A 21,141-nucleotide genomic window follows, 5' to 3' on the forward strand; every position below is an offset into this window, starting at 1 on the left:
TACAAAACCAAATCTCTACCACATTTTATCTGTTGAAAGATTTGATGTTTGGTTTGGAAGAGAAGCAAAATCAATAGGGAATGCCTATTACAACAATTTAAAAATATATGTTTTTATGGATCAATTAAGTTCTTTTCCAATCAGCCTTTCAACACCATCCTACCTTACGTGTATTTTATTAACCAAAACAATTAATAATAGGGTACAGTGAAATAGTAGTAGATCATATTGCCTTTGAACTACAAAAGTATTCCTTTTAGAATATTCTTGCATGAAAAGTACATAGCTGGAAAGTTCCACTACCCAAAATGTAAAGATATACTTGTGTGCTGATATGCACATGTTGCTTTAAAGCTTAAAAATAGAAATCTGATACAACAGGAGTTATAGAAAAAGGGCAGAGATGAAAACAGGATGAAGAAGTGAAATAATGATTGCATTCATGGCATTCTACATCCTAGTTGTTGGAATACAATCAACAGTATGATGGTTTGAAGAGAGTTTCTCGAATAGAGATTATACCTAGCACATAATAGCATATACATGCTTGGGGTAAAAATTAGATTTACTTACTCTTCTGGAATACTTATGCCATATTGTGCCAAAAAGTAACTGGAAGTGTTTTAACTGTAAACATGGGTGACACATATGACACAGGTACATTAAGAACATTAAGAACCTTCTTAATATTATTAGGTTGGAAATCATTTTTTTAAATATATTTCTTTTCCCTGTCCTTTACCATATTTTTATTTTCTTCCTCTTTTGTTTCTATTTTCCACATTGTTTTCTTCTCTTTTGCATCTTTCACTCTTTCTTCCATTCTTCTTTCTTTTAGTTTGTATTAGATTTTATATTATATCAGCCCAGTGGTGGGATTCAAATATGTGAACAGCTGGTTCTCTGTATGGATGCTGCTTCCCAAAGTCCATTCTGGGCCTGGGCAACAAAAAATTAGCTATCGGTTCTACTGAAGTGGTGTGAACTGGCTGAATCCCACCACTGTATCTACCCATATCTTTCTACCTACCTACCTACCTACCTACCTACCTACCTACCTACCTACCTACCTATCTATCCATCCATCCATCTATCTATCTAAACAGACACAGACAGACAGACAGAAAGAGACCTGTGTAAATCCCAACTTTCCTAAACATATCATAATAATAACAACAGCAACCTTGAACCATAAACCATAAAACACAGCAGCAACCTTAAAACCATCAAACTAGCAATATAGAGTATGAGAGATCTAATCCATGCCACAGTCACCAAAACCAATATCTATACATGGGATAAATCATGCCATTCTAATTTCCCTGATGAAATAGCCATGTTTAAAAAGATTTCCTAAAAACCAGGAGGGAGCGGGCCTCTTTTGAATTCCCTTCCATGGAATCCTATTCCATGGAAGATGGGCAGTAATTGAGGAGGCTGAAATCTGAAGTTCCTTAAGATAAGTCTCTGAGTGAAAGGATACAAAGAGAATCCATACTACTAGGCCTTATTGTGTACAGGCAGCTGTTAAAGGAAGGTCCTGTAGACGTATCCATCTTTTGAACCATGCAAAGCAATAAAGGTGCCAAATCAACACCCTGAACAACACTTAGAAGCCAATTGACAACCAGTTCCTCTCCTGAAATAGTGATATTACAGCCCTATAGAGAGTGCACTGCAGAAATTGAGTTGTGAGGTATTTAAAATTGTCCCCCAGCCCCCTCTCAGATTCTTTTCATGACAACTCACCCTTCCCTTCCTTTCCACAGAAGAACAAAATCTCAAAACAAAGCATTGGGCTGCAACTAATTTTTTTATTACAAAAATCTAAGAATATCTCTTCGATATATGAGAAGGCCAGATAAATTCTTATAAATATATATAAATCCTGCCTGATGTTGTTTTCCTTCACAGCATGGCAGCTTCTCAACTTTGGCTTTTGTTGCTGTTGTTCTTATTGTTGTTAATCAAAAGTGTTTGTGTGTATTTGTGTGTGTGTGTGTGTGTGTGTGTGTGTGTGTGAGAGAGAGAGAGAGAGAGAGAGAGAGAGAGAGAGAGAGAGAGAGAGAGAGAGAGAGAAATGGAAGGAACAGGGAGCCTTAGAAATTTTACAGGTGTTCACAGGACACATTAAGTCTCATGGCATTTTGTTGCTTATCTTCAGAAAGACATTACTTATCTAAATTGTATCGGGGACTGAAGACTAGTATGTTGGAATTCCAAAGAAGAAGAAGAAAATAATCATCGAGATACTCATAGAAGCAATTCCAGGCACAAGTAACAGCAAGTAAGAACAGATACGTTGCTGTTAAGGTATCTGCTTTGATTTCTGAGTAGACAGGCTGCTTTGATTTCTCTACAAAACTTCTGGCTATCAACAACCAACTAATATAATACCGGTAAAGCCCAATATCTTCACAAATATAAAAGCTGTTCTTCAAGCAGCACATTGTAGTTAAAACTGCTTGTCACTGAATGGCAGAAAACAACTTGAATATGTTTATGGAGCTTAATACAAGCAGCTGTCTAGGTACTCCTCAACTTATGACAGAACTGAGACCACAATTTCCCTCGCTAAGCAATGTGGTCATAAAGTACAAGCACATTATCTAGCAACAGTAATCCCTGCAATCCCCGTTGTGGCTGGTAACTGAATCCAATGGTTGTTAGGGGAGGCATCTTCCTGCAAGAAGTTGCAAACCCTATGCTCACAGCCAAGTAAATGGCTGCTGCTGGCTGGGCCATGGAACAAAAGGAGGGAACGGGAAGGTCAGGACAGTGCATCAGGGTTTGCAAGAAGCTCTGTAATGCTTATGTGGGAATGATCTTGAGGGAAGAGGGGAAGAGATGCCACAAAGAAGAAGGAGTCAAGCTATTCTCCAAAGCACCTGAAGCCAGGACAAGAAGCAACGGATGGAAACTAATCAAGGAGAGAAGCAACCTAGAACTAAGGAGAAACTTCCTGACAGTTAGAACAATTAACCAGTCGAACAACCTGTCTCCAGAGGCAGTCAATGCTCCAACACTGGAAGTTTTAAAGAAGATACTGAACAGCCATTTCTCTGAAATGGTATAGGGTTTCCTGCCAGAGCAGGGGGTTGGACTAGATGACCTCCAAGGTCCCTTCCAACTTTGTTATTATTATTGTTATCATTATCCATATGACTACTGGGTTGCTGGGACGCCTAGAACTCTGAGGACCAATTGTAGCTATCATCCATTCAGCACTTGGAATGGTAGCTGACTAAATGGTCATAGATCAAGGACTACCTGTATTTGGGATGCAAAATTATATATTCAGGATGCAAAAATACATACCCTTCACTGTTTTAAAAATAATGATATGCCAAAAAACACCTTTTACTTTTCACTTTTAGATTCTATAAATCTTCTCATGCTATTCATCTTAAAAATCAATAATCAGGAAGAACTACTTTGATATTTACATGCAAGCACCATAAACTGCCGCTCTGGATTTTCAATTATACTTCTAACCTTTTGAAAAGCTTTTGCCACTGAAGTGGGCCCTCGGAAGAAGAGCAAAATATCTCAGAAATAAGTATTAGCCAAATATCGTATTCAGGTGCATGACCAGCATCGCACAAAGCTGCCATTTTTAATTAAGAAAGGCCAAGGATGAGGCTTGTTTATGTATTTGAGATTTGGGGTTTCCACAAATGCTGTTAAGAGTATCTTTTGTTTGGAAAGAAGACAGGCAGATGTTAATGACCAGGTAAAATACCGCACAGCTCTCACCAAGACATTCAATTTAATATGCAGTAAATGCAACAAACGTTTGACTTTAAATGAAATGATACACCAGACCAATTTTGCTGGACTTTTGGCAGTATATAGTACCAATAAGAAAATGCAGTAGTCAATAATAACAAAACAGTAGGCCATATACAAGTATAATAGAAATAAAAGCATACACTGATGGCTTCAGACGCATTCTTAAAAAGCCCTTGAAGACTCAGCACTTTACATCTTTCTGGCAAACCTGAAGAGTGGGAGCCATTCTTGCCTCATATGATAAACTGCTGGGGATCCTGCCTTCCATCACATTGGGGATGCGATGGGAGGTCTCCCCCCACCGCCCAGCATTTCACGGTAGGTTCAAAAGAAGCACCCTAAGGGTCTGGATCAAGTGGGCAGGTTTGATTAGGAAAACATGGCCAGGTCCCAAGTCATTAAAGGTAGTGACCAACCCTTTGGCTTGTACTCAGAAACATACTGATACCCAATATAGCTCTTCAGTTCTGAGGCTGATCAATAAATATGCAGGCATGCTTGTTCAAGGATAGCCCCATGAAGATCAGATTACAGTATTCTAAGCGAGAGGTGAGGGACTGTCCTCAATGCATCCTGATGCTATTAAAAATCACTTTAGTAAGTGTGCCTAAAAATGATCACTGGTTGACGTTATCTATAGTGATCCCCTTATAAAGGGACCTGAGTATACTTCCAGCTTCTCATGAGTGCAGTTATTCAAACTAATTGGGCTCTATTTAACTGGATCATATTATAGGCATTTCCACCAAGATTTTCAAATCATTGGACTTAATATGCTTTTCAATAAAGCACCATAGGTCTCATTAATGTATTAAAAACCTCACAGTTAACCTTATTCTAAGTAGTAGTGAAAACATATTCTGAGATCTTGTATGGTCACATGCAGGGCTGGCAATAATATGCCGTACGTTCCTGCAAATGAAAACAAGGGAATACTTCTATTAAGATATATTCAACTGAAGTCTCCAAGATGTGATTAATCAATGTGTCTAATTTTTAAAACTATGTGCCTTTCACTGCAATATTCACGAAAGCAAAAAGAAACTGTGAAAAAATCATGTAATCAGAGTAAGTCTACATATCACCTGCCAGGCACACTATATCTGGAAACAGTAGACTACCATGGGGCAAATTAGATTATGGAAGCCTTTCATTTACAAAAAATAATAATAATCCTCCATACAAGGAAAATTAACACAGGACTAGCAGTGTGATATAAAGATTAGAGGGATTCTTGAGTAATTTATTCACAAGGAAGGAGCTAACCAGTATCTTCCAGGGGGAATGTTTGTGTGAAGAAGTAGTCATTCATTCCTCAGATAAACACTTTCAGATTAACACAAATGTCATTTCTAACTTGTAAAATATCTGCACAAAGGAATTTGTATTAAATCAAGAATATCTGCAGTTATCGAGTCAGGCTTATCACATAGCTATCCTAACAAGTTTCCCCAAAGGCATTCTTTAAAAATTGTGCCAAAAAATTGTACAATATTCCTACAATAAAGCATGTCATGGTTCTTTAATGGAAACACAATAAGTATCAGCACACTTAAGGCATCTTTTTTTTTAGTATGTTCTTCATGTTGTGTGCTAAATGATCACTGCCACATTTGTAACGTATGAAGAAATGTTTCCTACCTTAGGGGCTCTGGCAGGTTTCCCACATCGAGCATCTTTCACAAAGCTGACATCCAACAGTTCAAACTCTTGCACCTGATAGAAAGGGGGGAAAAGCCTCATGATTTATTTTGTACTATACAAATGGTACAATTACATCAATTCCACTGCATTTCTTTATATTAAATTACTGAAAGCCAGCTTGCATTCAGGTTCTTAATATGTCTAAGTAACGTCTAAGCTCAAAGCAAAGCCAGATGGACTACCTGTAATTACAAATAATTATGACTATCCATCAGGCAGTTCAGAGATGGGAGTTTGTAATCCAGTTCCTGTGGAAGTCACAAAATGGAGGAAAGTCTGCTCTAAAAAAACCCCATCAAGCCCTCATCCTTACAGAAGTGCTGTTCTCTAGGGCCATGTTCTCCAGAACATGCTGAAGTCCTACTGAAAATGTCAATTGCCTGTATAATCAATTAATTTAAAAAGGACTTTCAAACATGGCATACTAATTTGATTTAGAAATGCAACACTAGACTAATTGCTGGGTATCTTATGCATCTGCCTGGATTTCTTATTAGCTCGGCAAGATCACAGCAATTTAACGAGTTCTAGTATTCTTTAAATATTGAATATTGTCAATGCCAATCACACTGAGGATCTTTTTTATGCTAATATAGATACTTAGTAAGGCTTATGCTTTATATCCAAAAGCTTATGCTCTATATCCAAAACAGATATCTGGGAGAAATAAAACTACTGTGTTTCCCCCAAAATAAGACCGTGTCTTACATTAATTTTTGCTCCAAAAGATGCACTAGGGCATATTTTCTGGTTAGGTCTTATTTTGGGGAAAATATGGTACTAAGTGCGTCCTTCTGCCTGATGATCTTAACTGAGGCTTATTTTTGGAAGTGGGGCTTACATTACAAGCATCCTGAAAAATCATGCTAAGGCTTATTTTCTGGTTGGGTCTTATTTTTGGGGAAACACAGACAACAATGACCTGGATGACTGAGGATCTCCATAAATATTTGGTTGTCAACTGTTTTCCAGGCTTAAATTTAAAGCATTTACCTTTAAACCTGGTAAATAGTTTATGTCATGGCCTCCTCAGAGGCCAATTCGGAGGAAGAGTTGGAACTGAGACTGGCTGACAGAGAAGGCAGGCCAGGGGCTGAGGATGATGCCCTTCAGGCATCAGGGGAGGATCAGCTTCTGATCAGTGTTGATAGGTAGTTAATCTCCTCTGATGAGGAACAGCTGTCTACTCCACTGATCCAAGGGCAGGGAGAGTGGAGTGTAGGCAAGTCCTGAGAAGGACTGTAAGGCTACTCAGGAGGAGATCGCCCCACCCCTCCTCACAAGGAACCCCTGGAGGGGAGTAAGTCTTTGCCAGGAACAATTGTTGGTTTTAGATTACACTCCCCCAGCTACAAGGCCCTACGCATGCTACATATAACCAATGCATGAAATGCTGCAAGCCAGTTCCTTCTTGGTCAACTGGAATGAATGAACAGCTTCTGCCTTCAGATAGCCTGTGTGCATTGTTGAGTTCTATTAGCGAATAAAGTAATCCACAACATGCAGGCAAACATTGGCCAAGATTGCTCAAATGTGTCATGTCCTTCTACGTGGTATGTTCTTCAACAATAAGGGTGCTGAACACCAGAAACTAGCATGTCAACACTAGGCTAACCTTTACCCTGAGAAATTAGATTCTTTATATAAAACATAAAAATATAGATCCAGATGTTAATGGAAAATACGTAAAATATGAACTTGCTCAGTAGAGGGTGATATCCCAAATGATGAGAAGATTGTTAAGAAGACAACCACTGTTTCCTTTCGCTTTTTTCCCCAACATTCTTGGCACAACTCATGAGGAACAAATAATGGGGTAAGAAGTTTTTTTTAAGTAAGCCATAAAAAGATCACTGTTTTTAAAAACTCATATTGATCTGCAATATCTTCATTTCTAGTTTATCCTCAAGGCATCTGCAAAAGCAAAGATGATCTAAAATCTAAAATTCAAAAATCAATTCAGTCATCTGTAATTTCCATGTACCACACTGTAAGTTACATCCATACTGAATTCACACAATATAAATATTTAATCCATAGCAAAACAAAAACAAAACCGAACATCAACCGCTGAATAGCAAGCATGTCAAAACTGAAATTCTGCTGCCCTTCACATTTATACACTCAAGGGAAAATGCCCTCTCCCCTCTTCTGCGTTTTTTTTCCTGTTAAGACTAATTGTTTTTCTTAAATTCTTTGTTCTTCTTTGAGTTAACACTTGGGGAGAACTGAGCAAGAAGAGCACAGATAGTTCTTGACTTACAATCACAATTTCCAGAACATCCATTGCTAAGCAAGGCAGTTGTTAAATGAGTTGGGCCCAGTTTGTACAGTTCTACGTATGGTATTCTCAGTGCTTTTTTTGCAAAAGAAAAAGGTGCCGGAACTCACACATGTCACACAAACCACCTTGCCTACCCTACAAGGTTCCATCCTAAAAAGGTGCCGGAACTCCGTTCTGAGCGTTCTATGAGAAAAAAAGCCCTGGGTATTCTCCAGTCAACAGCTCTACGTGTGTCAAGGTACATATAATTCCTATCACTCAGTCAACAGAGATGATGGGAATAGTAATCCATTTGGGGGGAGGGCAGGGACAAACTGAGGAAAAATAATTGGACAAGCAACTCAGTTGTCTAGCAAAGTGGTTGGTAAGTGAAACTGCAATTTAAGTGCTTATCTTACTTCAACTTTCTTTTGCTTTACAAACCTGTGAAGGTCGTAAATGTCAGGATTGAACATAAACTTACTTTTATACCACGACTGTAATTGTGAATGGTTGTTAAATAACACAGTCACTAAATGAGGACTATCTATGCTGTCTATGGTATTTTGGCACATTACTTGTTTACTAATATGTTCTGCTTCTGACTTCCTAACCCTCTTAAAAAGCACGGTCTTTCTTGTAACTGTTGCTACAATGGAAGAATTATTTTCTTGCACTGGCCAATTGAAAAAAAATAAAGGGTGTTTTGTTTTGTTTTGTGGAGTCTTTGATACTCTTTGAGTTTGGTTGGTTGTTTGCAGACATTTTGTTATCCAACTAGTTAACATCATCAGTGCTAGCGAATGTGAGTTTTGCTCCCTGTTTATAATTGGCATTCAAGTGGAAACAATATTTGTTCCTTGGTGGAGGTTTGCCTACGTGCACATTTCTCCCACTTATGTCCTTTCTGAAGCATCTGATACCCATATGTGGTTTCAAAAGAAGAGAATTTATGTAGCTCAGGATTGACTCAAACTCACACTCATTAGCACCTATGATGTTACCTGGTTGAACCATGAAATGTCTGCAATACAAGTATCTTTGATTTAAGTCTAATGAAACTGAGGTGAAAATGAATAATCGGAAAACTACTATAACAGTAGTTAAGAATATATATTTAAGAGCATTTATATGAAGTTGGGCAAAAACATTCTGGCAATCATGATGTGGAATTAAAATCAGAACATCTAGACTTGGTTGAATTGGGTGTCCTTTGATGGTGGTGGTGAACAATCTTCCTGTCTTTTCATTTCCCTGTCATAGTTCTTCTCAGATGCCATGACTTCTGGGATTCCGATGGGCATCTTCCGGGAAGACCAAGTGAAAGTTGCTGATTGATGTATCAGAATAAATCCTACTATAACACATACTGCCTGGGGTTCTTCTATCACTCTTGCTGGCAGCAGGAATCAAACAGAGAGGATCCAGCAGCATTTACCTGCCCACTGCTCTTTCTTGAATAAGCCAAAATTCTTCACTAATTTGGTTTCTCGCTGCCATTATCTTGGAAGAGGTTAAAAAGAAAAAGGTCAATTTCTGACAGACAGCATCTGTCTTCCTCGAACATAAAGCAGCACTCACGACCTGTGTTCCTTCCTTTACTTCTTTTTTGGCAGATTGTTTTGGTTTTAAAACAACAAAGCTATTGATACGGCATATGCTGCTGCATTTTCAAAATCATCAGAAGCTTTAAAGCGTAATGCTGTTTAATTCAACAAGCACCACAACGGGTCCTCTTGTGGGGCAGAGTGGGGAGCAAAAATCTTTTAAAAAAAGAAGTCAGCATGCATTTTGAATGACTCTTGGATGATAAACCATATTCTGAGGGACTTTAGTAACAGTAACATTTACAAAAATCTCCAATTAGATTTTTATTCTGTTTTTATTGCTTTGTACATAACTCAAGGCAGCGAACATACTTAATTACTCCTTCCTCCTTCTATTTTCCCCAGAACAACCCTGTGAAGTGAGTTGGGCTGAGAACGACTGGCCCAAAATCACCCAGCTGGCTTTCATGCCTAAGACTGAAGGAATCTCCTGGTTTCTAGATTGGTGCCTTAACCATTAGACCAAACTGGTTCTCATGAAGGTCTTGAGGATATGGCAGGGTACTTTGATGAATGTTGTGCCATTACATTTATTTTATTTTATTTAATATTTTATTTTATTTTATTTTATTTTATTATTTATTTTATTTTATTTTATTTTATTTTATTTTATTTTTTTATTTTATTTTATTTATTTTATTTTATTTTATTATTTTATTATTTATTTTATTTTATTTTATTTTATTTTATTTTATTTTATTTTTACGGCCACCCATCTTACAAGAAGTTACTCTGGGTGGCATACAATAAGTATGGAAAGCACCAAATTTATAAAAATGATCATTATTAAGAATATATATAATGGTAATTGTTAAAGTACAATTAACCCCGCAAGCCAATGTCTCTAGATTGAAGGAACCTCAATGTGGTGTGGGGCAGTAAGTTCAACAACAATTTGTTTTGATAATACTCCTCCCACAGGTATGTTGGGAAATCTCTGTTAGTATAATTATTTTTAGGAAATGGTTAAGCCACTGGAGGTTTGTAAAACCTCAAGGAGATACGGAGCCTGGAGGAGGAAAGGAACTTTTTCTAAAAGCAAACTTACAGTGCAACTGGTGTGTGATCTCAGCTCCTAGTCTCAAAACTCTTTCAATTTTGTTGTGTTGCTGTCATTCTTCATTCATTCTGTTCTTGGCAGAAACCAGAGGCTACTGATATCAAATGGAATGATTTTCCCTCTGTGCAAGTTAGCTCAGACATATCAAAACCAAAAGGGCCTTGCTGTTTTTAGATGAAACCCTTTCATGGCTGGTTTTGGAGGGGAAGGCATTAACTGACAGTGGGGTTTTAGACAGAAGTCTAAGGGGAAGTGATCAATCTATGGACAATGATACCCATCAGATCCGTCTTTCAAAAAAAAGGATGTGGTTCATAACAGGTGACAGAAAGGGCTCAAAGCCACCAAACCAATCTGATCATTCAAAGGCAATGTAGAAGCAAGCAGCGCTTCCAAAACTAAATCTGCTTCTTCCGGACAAAAAGTATCCCAACTAGGATGAACTTGCGGAGAGAGCTATTTTGTCTGATCATTAATTTTTCCTTCAGTTGGGTGAAATGCCATCTGCCTTAAAGGAAGCAATGATACATTTCATGTCGACAATGTCATCCTTAGATCTCTTCCTGATCAACAACTTCAGGCTAGTATCAACCTACCTTGCCTTGCCAATAAGGCTGAGAAGGTTAGGTGGTTGCATTTATTGAGCTGCATTCAATTATCTCTAGAACTACAGTAGATGCTCTTTCCGTCTAGGGCCCTGCAACCGACTTTAATGAAGCCTATTTAACTTTAATACATACTTAATGCCAAAGACAGAACTTACTATTCCTACAATTTTTAGGAAGAGAGAACAGATTCCAAAATAAAAGGGCTACAGGAGTCTAAAAATTGCTCTTACATAAACAGACTGAGTCCTACATTAAGATTTAATTTAATTTTAATTTATTAATATTTCTATACCGCCCTTCTCCCGAAGGACTCAGGGCGGTGTACAGGGCAAGAATAAAACATGAAGTTACAAAAATTAAAAAGTTATTAAATACATGCCCATAAAAAACAATAAATACATTAATAAAACCCCCAATAAAATAATAATAAAAACCCCAGCAATCCCACCCTCAGGCCAGGCCGGCTTGTTCGAACAGGTATGTTTTCAGATCGCGGCGAAAGGAGCGAAGGTCCGGCGCCGTCCGGAGCTCAACCGGTAACTGGTTCCATAGCTCCGGGGCGCCCACAGAGAAAGATCTCCCCCTGGGGGCCACCAATCTACATTCTCTGACCGGTGGCACCCTGAGGAGTCCCTCTCTGTGGGAATGCACAGGGCGAAGGGAAGTTGACGCCGGCAGCAGCAGATGCTAATATAAATATATAACCTCTATTTTCCCTGCCTTTCTCCTCCACAAATATTTCTTTTCATAGAAACCATTGTTTCTTACTTTTGTCCTAAACTCTTTTCTCTTTTTTTAAAAAAAAAATTCATATTTTTCTTTTTCTTCTGATTGTTTTAATATACATGGTGTCTTAATTTCATTTTGCATGCTTCTAGCTGTAAATTTAATTTGCCTCCGCCTCCTTTTTTACTGCTTTGGGTGTTGAGGGAGATACAAAGTTCTGGCAATCTTGCTCTTCTGGCAGCCTTAACCATTGTTAATTGATGTTGTTGTAGTGTGTCTTTGATGTTGTCTCTCCATTTTCTTCTGAGTCTACTTTCTGTTCTTTGACCGCCTCTTTTTGACTATGCCTTTTACAGTATGGAATCCCAAGGCATCTTCTCCAGATGAGCAAACTACTTTATTTACTGTTTTTGTATGCAGTTTAGAATTATTTCTCTAATGGTCTCATTTCTGATTTTATTTCTTCTGGTAACTCCAGCGGCTTTTCTCAAACATCTCATTTCTGTGGGGATTAACTTTCATTTATGTTTTACTGTAAGTGTCCATGTTTGGCACTGGTAAGATAGGGTGGGGATAAATGAGATGCTTCTCTGTGCTGATCGGTACTGTCTTATGTTGTAGAAACGGAGCTAGCTGTCCTGATACTTGGTCTGCTTTTACTGCATTGAATGTATGTTAATCTCTTTGTCTATCTTACCATCTTCACTGAAAGTCGTTCCTAGATATTTGAAGTTTGATACTTGTTTTATGCTTGTTCCCTCGATTGCTATGCTTAAAGTATGCGTTTGCCAGAACTTCTGTTTTCTCTTTGCTGATCCTCATATTATTTGTCGTGCATTCTTGGTTCAGCTGGTTCACAGCTGTAAGGTATCGTTGCAGTTTCTTAGCTGTATTTGCTAGCAATGCCTGATCATCTGCAAACAGTGGTTCATTGACATTATTTCCATTCTTGGGTTTGACTAAATTCAAAAAATTAACTCAGTAAATTCAATTAAAGATTGTTTTAACTCCAATACTTCCTCTAGGTTTTACTTATTTTGGACTCTACTATACCATGTGCAATATTTCGGTCCTTGGCCATTAATAAATATTAACTACTGTCATTTCAGAAACTGCCCTTTAGCTGAAGGCATACGTGGAGTGCTTTTCCTTTCTGTGGAGGAATCAAAATAGCAGTTAATCTTCGAAGGAGAAAATCCCAACTCAAATCGTAATACCCAGGAAGCTCAAACCACAACTCTTTTGATTAGGCACTGGGGAAAGAAACATCCCAATTGGGGGGGAATTTGACTTGAATGTGGATCAGGAATTCTATCACTTCCTCTCATTGTTCCTGGCAAAGCAGATCTGGGGGAAAAAAAAGGACGGATCCTAATTCTTATGAAATATGTAACGCTCTGCCAAAAAGTTTGTGTAGATTCCTGTACGAACACATTTTTATCTAATGACTATTTTCAGGAATCTTTCAGAAATAGATGGTAGGAGGAAACCCAGATGGGGGGACATGTGCCTGGGAAATGAAGATTTACTTGATTACTGATTCGGCATGTGCTTTGTCGTTCAAAGTATATGTGGATACTTTTTATAAAAAAAATTGGTTGTATTTCTGCAGGAATTATAATACCATTCACTCTGATGTGTGGTCAAAATAGCACCTGGGTAATCAAGCAACAGTTGTGCTTTAAAAAGTAGGCCTATGCTTCACTATTCTAAGCAAAAGTAATAGATTTCTAAGTAAATAGTTCTTCTTATGATGGCAGTTGGAACCGGAATTGCCATCGCTAAGCAGTGAGGTAATAAAGAGTCATGTCATGTGACCACATTGCTTAGACATGGCGATCCTGGCAGATCTGGTTGCTGTTGTAACCCCAAGACACACAGAAGTGAAGTGAAAAGTGAAGGGATTCCTAGGTAAGGAGCCTGGGGTTTTTGTTTGTGAGAACTTTAAGTACTGCATAATGGGAACAAAGAGGTATTTCCTCAGAAGGCCCAAATAAAAATAGGGTATCACTGAACAGTTGTATTACTTACTTTTAACTATCCTTTTTTAGCTACTGAAACTTAGTTAACATAATTTGAATCACATTTAGTTAATGTGATTGTACTGGATCCTGTCAATTTCCATTTTTAAAAAATGAAGAATCTTGCATGAAGTCCATGGATCTATATGACCTCAATATAATTTAAATGTTTCTATTGCAGGAAAATATGACTTCTAGGGCTAAGTTGTGCTTTGGGATGTGTAAGTACTTCCTTTGTCAGTGCCACACAATCCTGGGAAAAGTTGTGCCTCCTTTTAAGATTTGTACTCCTGTGTACTCCAAAGTACTGGCACATTTGTAGCGAGTTCCCTCTTTCAGAAGTACTTCAGCATGAAACATGAAGTGCATTCTTGTTCTTCTATATCTATAATCTTAAAAACAGAAGATCCTGTAATTTGCCAGTGTTTTAGAGCTTGTTTTCTGGACTGGCATTGGCCATGAAACATTTAAACCTATTGAGATAAATGTATTTTATACACCTACCTAAACAATCCTAAATACTTGGAGACTTAAGTACCTTGTCTTCCCACATTATATCAAATAAGAAAGGTAGATAGATACACAGCAAAGAACAAAAAAGCAATTTAGATTTTTTTTTATAACAAATCATTAAACACAAGGTGGTGACCACTATTAACGGCATTCATTTCATAAATGCCATGATCTCAGCATTTGCTGCAGCTTTCCAATCTTCAAGCCTACAGACATTTTTTAATTCCTATTTTTCATTCTATGCCTCCTATTTAGCACTCCCTCCCACGCATGTAGCACAATACTGCAAGTTGGCTGTTTATAGAGAATAAAAGTTAAATTACCATTCCAAAAGTATATAAGATGCCATTCAAAGGAACTTTAATCCAGAGAATAACACATGCTGATAAATTATGAGACACGTTTTTAAAATTACCTGCTCAACCTCTTAATAGTGAAAGCTAATTTCTCATTCTTCACAAGTGTTTTTTTAAGCTTCCCTTTCTTAAGCTCCCAAGGCATTCAGTGAAATTGTGTCGTGTCACTTGAAAAATGGCATTTGGAGATGAAGATGACTTGTCATGTGGCAGTATTAAAGTGGAACTGCCTCAAAATGTTCCATACATCCCCTACCATACATTCTTTATTATAGGGAATTATACCTCCTCAATTAATAACATAATTTATTTCCTACACAAGTGTGTGGTAAGCAAGCTGTACAGTCAAGACCTGGCTTCTGGGCAAGCTAACACAAATGTAACTTGCTCCAAAAGTTTTACTTCTAACTAAGCATGCTAATGAATTTGAATGAATGCGGGGTTTTTTCCCCTAACTGCTTTCCACTCAGAATAATTTTCCAGGGCACCTTATTACTTGAGGAAATTAAGAGAATATACTGCAAGAAAGTAAAACATGTAATATTAATAAAGTTTATGCACAAGTCTGCTAGAAATAACTATGCAGTCTCCAAGAGAGTCTGTTGAAACAGCTCATTCTCAATCACATAATAGTGATAGAAAATAGGCTTGACTGAAATTTCAAATAGTTCCTTCAATTTGACAAAATGTAAATCAAATTATCTCATTGAAGTAGATCCACAAAGCACCGAATCATAGCACTTTACAGATTTGATGGCTTTGCTGATGTTTCTGGGATAATTACAAGTTCATCTCCATGTAGGAGAAGTTGATGGCCTTCTGATATAAGTAAATGGTCAATGAAAATCACAATCTCATTAAATTCTCTGTCTAGTAAAGCTTTTTCGGAGTGGCAAGCTAAAAGCTTTTGACTTCATTCACTTTCCCAGCTCTCGAAATATTTTGATTTGGTTAGCCATAAACCTTAACTTTACTTTCTTCAGCTAACAGAACAATATAATTCTGTGCTAGTTCTGCTAACACAATCAGAAGTTTAATTTAAGTCTTATATGCCCCAGTCTGACCACTCCAGTAGGCACTCCTGAGTCAAACCTTACATTTACATTCCACTGACATTTGGATCAAGGTTACATTTTATAAAAATCAATGAGCTTATAGCAATACTTATAAAAGTTGCCCTAAATGTTACTTTCTTTAATATTAAGACATAGCAAGGCTACTAATGCTGTTTGTTCAGGATCCACATCTTTCCCTGTGTCCAACCTCTTTCATTACGATTCCTTCACGCTGATAAGGGCATCTAGTTTGACTTGAGACCACCCTTGATTATAGGACTGCATAACTGAACTCTGATTTAGAGTTATTTGTATATCATAATCCTAAATCAGAGGGCCACAAGCTGCCATTGACCTCTAATTATGATGCCACCTAAGGCTAGAATATGTCACGCAGCTCTTCATATTCTTTATATTCTTAATTTACGTAACTGTTGTGATTCAGGGTCAGCCTGTGGGTTCGGCAGTTGGGTCGGACGATTCAGAGGAGGAGGAGGGGGGTGTTGGAGAGTTTGCTGAGGATAGCCTTGAGGCTCCACAGAGCCCTCAGCCAGGCCCCTCCCATCTGGTTACGACGCAGACCCAGCTGTGTGAGCCTGACAGCGTGGATGAAGATGACCCACAGCTGGCCCTGTTCAAGGACGCCCGACGCAGGAGGCAGTCAATGAGGAGTAAACAGAGGAAGGCAATGGGGCACCTCGGAAGGAGGCAGAGAGAAGCCACACCTTGAACTGTTTAAAAGGGGAATGTGTGGGAGGGCTGGTTTGCTGAAGGCAACCATTTGAATAGCTCCTGTTCGTGTTTTGTTTTGCTCTGTTTGCTTTTGTGTCCATAAATTTGGCAGGCTTAGTTCCAGCCTCTTGCCTTCTTGTAAAGGGGTTGTCCCTGCCTTTTCTGCAGAGCCGGTAGTAGGCTGGTACAGAACAGTAACAAGCAAGGAGGGCTCAATGATAATTGCTAAGTTGCTATTTAACCACATTTAGGATGTTGCAGAATTGTGCCATCTGATACATTTTAAAAGTGACACCTTCTAGGCTCGTTAGTCTATAAAGAGATTGTGGGTGTACCTAACTCTTTTATGCATAGGGTGATACTAAGTCACTGATTTTAGAATATACTTCTTGGGAAGCAGTATGCTGGGACTTGTACTTCTAAACGAACATACACAGTAGTGTGTATTTTTTACACTTCTGAACAAAGCTCTTTTACTGCATTTGATTTGTCTTCAGAAAAACTTTTCCTGCCAGAGGGTTGTTTTGTCTCAACTTAACAATGAGGAACTTCTCATTGTTTTTCTCAAAAGCATTACACATGTCTGCTTCAAAGATCTGAGGATCTTATCGTAGCTAGACAGGAAGTGTTGTATACAGTGGAAATAGTTCTGCCAAATAGTGTTTTAAGATTTCTTAGGAAATTCGGAACCTTGCTTTTATCTACTTCAGATTTTGTGCCTGTTGCTGCTGCCCTTGCTTTCTTATAAGCATGGCATCATTGCCAGACACTGCCGTACTTTCAAAGCAAGTCCAATATATTGACACCTCATCTGAAGAAAGAGAAATTGTTTCGGCAGTTCTACTTCCAGGAGGTAATTGCCAGGGGACAAAAGTGCTTCATTCTTAGCCAAATATGAGATGGAAATTTTCAAAAACAAATAATCAGACACTCTTCTAGAAGCAGCTTCAGTCCCAAGCCATTTTTTTTTAAAGTCCTGGAAAAGAAAGAGCGCTCTTGATGGAAATAAGTTGATGGATGAACACCTAAAATGCTATACTGTTCTCTGGCTCCAGGTGTAATTACATTGGACACTATGAAATAGGCAGGATGCCCTCAGCCAATGCTCTGCCTATGCCATCTATTTACAAGGGATGGTTGTTTGCTATAGACCTTTGTTGCTGAGGCTATTTTTCAAAAGGGCCGTAAACTACAGTCATAACAACAGTATATATGCCTGTATATGTGCACTGCAGAACTTTTTGCAATTACTCCGCATAAGATCAATCCAATCATTACCACATGTTGGTATAAACATACAGAGGAAAATAAATGTGCATTCCATTATGTTATTATGTAGCAGACGTTCTAAGTACAACATGATTTCTAAGTACATGTCAATTTAAAGGAAGATTAGTTCGTATTGGGAAGTGTTTATGAGTACGATAAACCCAATTTGTGGCAAATGTTGGTTTTCATCAAAAACACAAAGCAGTTTTTCTAGAAGCCTTATTTTTCTGTTATTTGAAGGAGCCTATACAGTATATCTCATAATCTAACAGAATCCAGTAGCATATCACCATACATGTTCTCACAACTATCCAAGCATATGGCAGTTCTTTATCTTAGCTAGTCAGTGCAATTCTGTGTAACTATACTGTTATCTGTAAGGAAATGTCACCAAAGTTAGCTAGGATTCATAGTCTTTTTATCTAATATGTGTAACAATGACAATTAATGTACATTCATCTCACATGGACATACAATTCTTGAGCATTAAATAATTAAGATGCCAAAAATCATGAAGGGGAAAAAAACCCTGGTGTCCTTCTTTCTACTTAAGTGAGAATACAGCTTGCAAACAACGTTGTTAAGAACTAAGATCCAGAGAGTTCAAGTCCTGCCTTAGTCATGAAAGTCAGTTGGATGACTTTGGGCCAGTCACTCTCTTTCAGCTCAACCAGCCTGACAGGGTTGTTGTTGTCACTGCGTGTTTTTTTTAGTTTTGCCAGCTTCGCTCATTTCTAATTGTACATCTCTTTCTGCTCTGCACCTTATCTTATCTTGTAACCATAGTGACTCCAGCTATGTCCAGCCAATGTTTTGGTTTTAAACTGTTTTGTGCGCAGGCCTAGAAAAGGTTCTTTCAGTTTCAGTTTTACCTTTCTCCTCCTGTCTGATGAAAGAATGTGGTCAGTCTAGGTCTTTTGTTTTCTCATTAAAAGTTTTACTATAGAATATGTCTTGGATTTCTTTTCTTTGATATTGACCATGCAGATGAACCACGGTCCATCCACCTCTGGTCGGACTGTTAATTGTTCCGCGACAGTTGTTGTGTGGTTAAATAGGAGGAGGAGGGTGTGTTGGATATGTTCCCCACCTTGAGTTATTTGGGAAGGAAGGAAGGAAGGAAGGAAGGAAGAAAGGAAGGAAGGAAGGAAGGAAGGAAGGAAGGAAGGAAGGAAGGAAGGAAGGAAGGAAGGAAGGAAAGAAGGAAGGAAGGAAGGAAGGAAGGAAGGAAGGAAGGAAGGAAGGAAGGAAGGAAGGAAGGAAGGAAGGATGCAAGCAAGCAAAGCAGCATGTGGAAGGATGAATATGGAGTCATTTTGATGAAACCCTCCAACTTCTCCCTTCTAGGACCTCAAGTGGCATATATGAAACACTTGCATTTATCATTTTACTTGCTGTTTAAGTAACATGCTTCACTGCTAACCTTAAACACAGACCATACTGCTTGGCACAAGGGTGATTTGAATTCCTCTGATAAAAAGCAACAGGAGTCTACTACACATAAAGGATACTACTACATTTTTATTTATTCCATCTAATATTATTGAAAAGAAATTATGCAAAATTATGTAAAACCTTTTCTGTAGCGATGGGGAACTTACTGAAAATAGAGTGAAGCTGGACTAAATCTAGTGTGGGGAAGAAGTTGGCAAAAGAAAGGCAGAGTTTGAAAATAGGCAGGACCGGGATGGTGAATGCATCCCTACAAGACAGCTGGGAAGTGGCTTAAAATGTTGCCATTTCTCTATCCTAAGCCCATTTCTCGCCTGATCATCTGACCCAGCCAAAATGTATGCAACCCACCCAGCATTTCCCAATGTGCATACACACCAAGTACGGCCGGTGCCATCAAAGGTGTTGGAAAGAATCCCAGAAGCAATTCTTTTAATGCTTTCCCCCATCCTGTTTCAATTAAAAAATCAAAATGCCAGGAAGTAGCAGGTTATTACTTGTTGTTTGTGTTTTGAATAAAAGCCAAGTTTCACATGGCTTTACTGAGTGGCAACCCTGAAGTTTTCAAAACAAATGCATAACATCAAACAATATGGTAAAAACCAAAACTCAGAATCTTTTGTTCAAGCAATTAATTATTTAGAAACAACAAGAAATGCCCTGATTATTAGAGCTATTAATAATTGTCAGGTAAAATATGCAACAGGTATGTCTTATTTGTCTACTGTCTTTTAAGTAATGAAAACCCCCTACTGAATAAATAGTCGTGCCAAGGAGCTGTAGTGGTGTAATGGTTAGAATACACTATTTTAAGCTAATTCTGCTGACTGCCAGCATTTTGATTCTCAAAAGCTTCAGGTTGACTCAGCCAGCTTTCCATCCTTCCAAGGTTGGTAAAATGAGGACCCAGATTGTTGGGGGCAATATGCTGATTCAGTAAACCACATAGAGGGATCTGTAAAGCACTGTGAAGCAGTATATAAGTCTAAATGCTATTGCTCTATTCCTTTCCCTCCTGTTTCTGCTTTTTGAAATGCCACTTTTAAAGGAAGTCATTGAGCAGATTTTGGAAGTTGCAGAATAGCAACAAATTGCTTGTTATTTAGTTTAAGGGAATGTTTCTTTATTTTACTGTGATACAACACTCTAAAGATTTAGCATCCCATCACTTAAAATGACTGGTCCAGTTATCTAACACTATATGTATCTCTCCATATCTATCTATCTATCTATCTATCTATCTATCTATCTATCTATCTATCTATCTATCTATCTCTACACACACACACACACACAGACGTCAGTTTTTATTCCATTTCATTGAGATATGTCTTTGAATGTAGGGTTCGTAGTGCAAAATGAAGTAAAAAGGAAGGATGCCCTCATGAACTCAGATGAAAGCGAATCAGATGAAAAAATATCTGTTTTGATTTGGCATTTTTATGATAGTTTCTTCTAGCATACCCAAGATGTATCAGTACCAGTGGTACTTCAAAAAAGTTCATTGTTTTAAGTACACAGGTGTGTGTCATGTATGTGTTCACTTTGAGAGTGGGCAACTAAATTTCATTTTTGATGTGTGTCATTGTGCACACAATAAAGGTGATCTTATCTTATCTTACCAAGGACAGGAGCCATATTCTTAAAGAACAGCAATATGTTTCCAATGGAACAAAATGTAAGATCAAAAATATTGGCAAGAACGGAATTCAAAATCTCATCAAAATTATAATTTGGGAGAATAAAATGGCCTTTTTGGTAATAAGAAAAGTGTTCAAAATACTTTGATTAATTGGCATTATATGTCAGTTATAAAATAATGCATGGTGAAAAAATGCTGACAATATCTAATTGTCAGATTATGAAAGCTCCTTCTATCTTAAACATATCTGACATTAGTGTAACTGCATTAAAATATCAATGAACCATTGCAGAAAACTACAGGACAGTTCACATTACAAGATTTCCAATAACCTCAAGAAT

General features: G+C 37.9%; 1 protein-coding gene across 3 annotated transcripts in view; it reads right to left on the minus strand.

Moving 5' to 3' along the window:
* Positions 1-21,141, minus strand: part of PLCB1 (phospholipase C beta 1) — a 471,912-nt gene that overhangs the window by 327,725 nt on the left and 123,046 nt on the right. For all 3 annotated transcript variants that reach the window (XM_083362231.1, XM_083362232.1, XM_083362233.1), the window contains exon 3: positions 5,434-5,508. In XM_083362231.1, coding sequence (XP_083218357.1) covers positions 5,434-5,508 — 75 coding nt within the window. The remainder of the gene's footprint in view (positions 1-5,433; positions 5,509-21,141) is intronic.

The sequence above is a fragment of the Vipera ursinii genome (assembly GCF_947247035.1).
Source record: "Vipera ursinii genome assembly, chromosome: 1".
NCBI lineage: Eukaryota > Metazoa > Chordata > Lepidosauria > Squamata > Viperidae > Vipera > Vipera ursinii.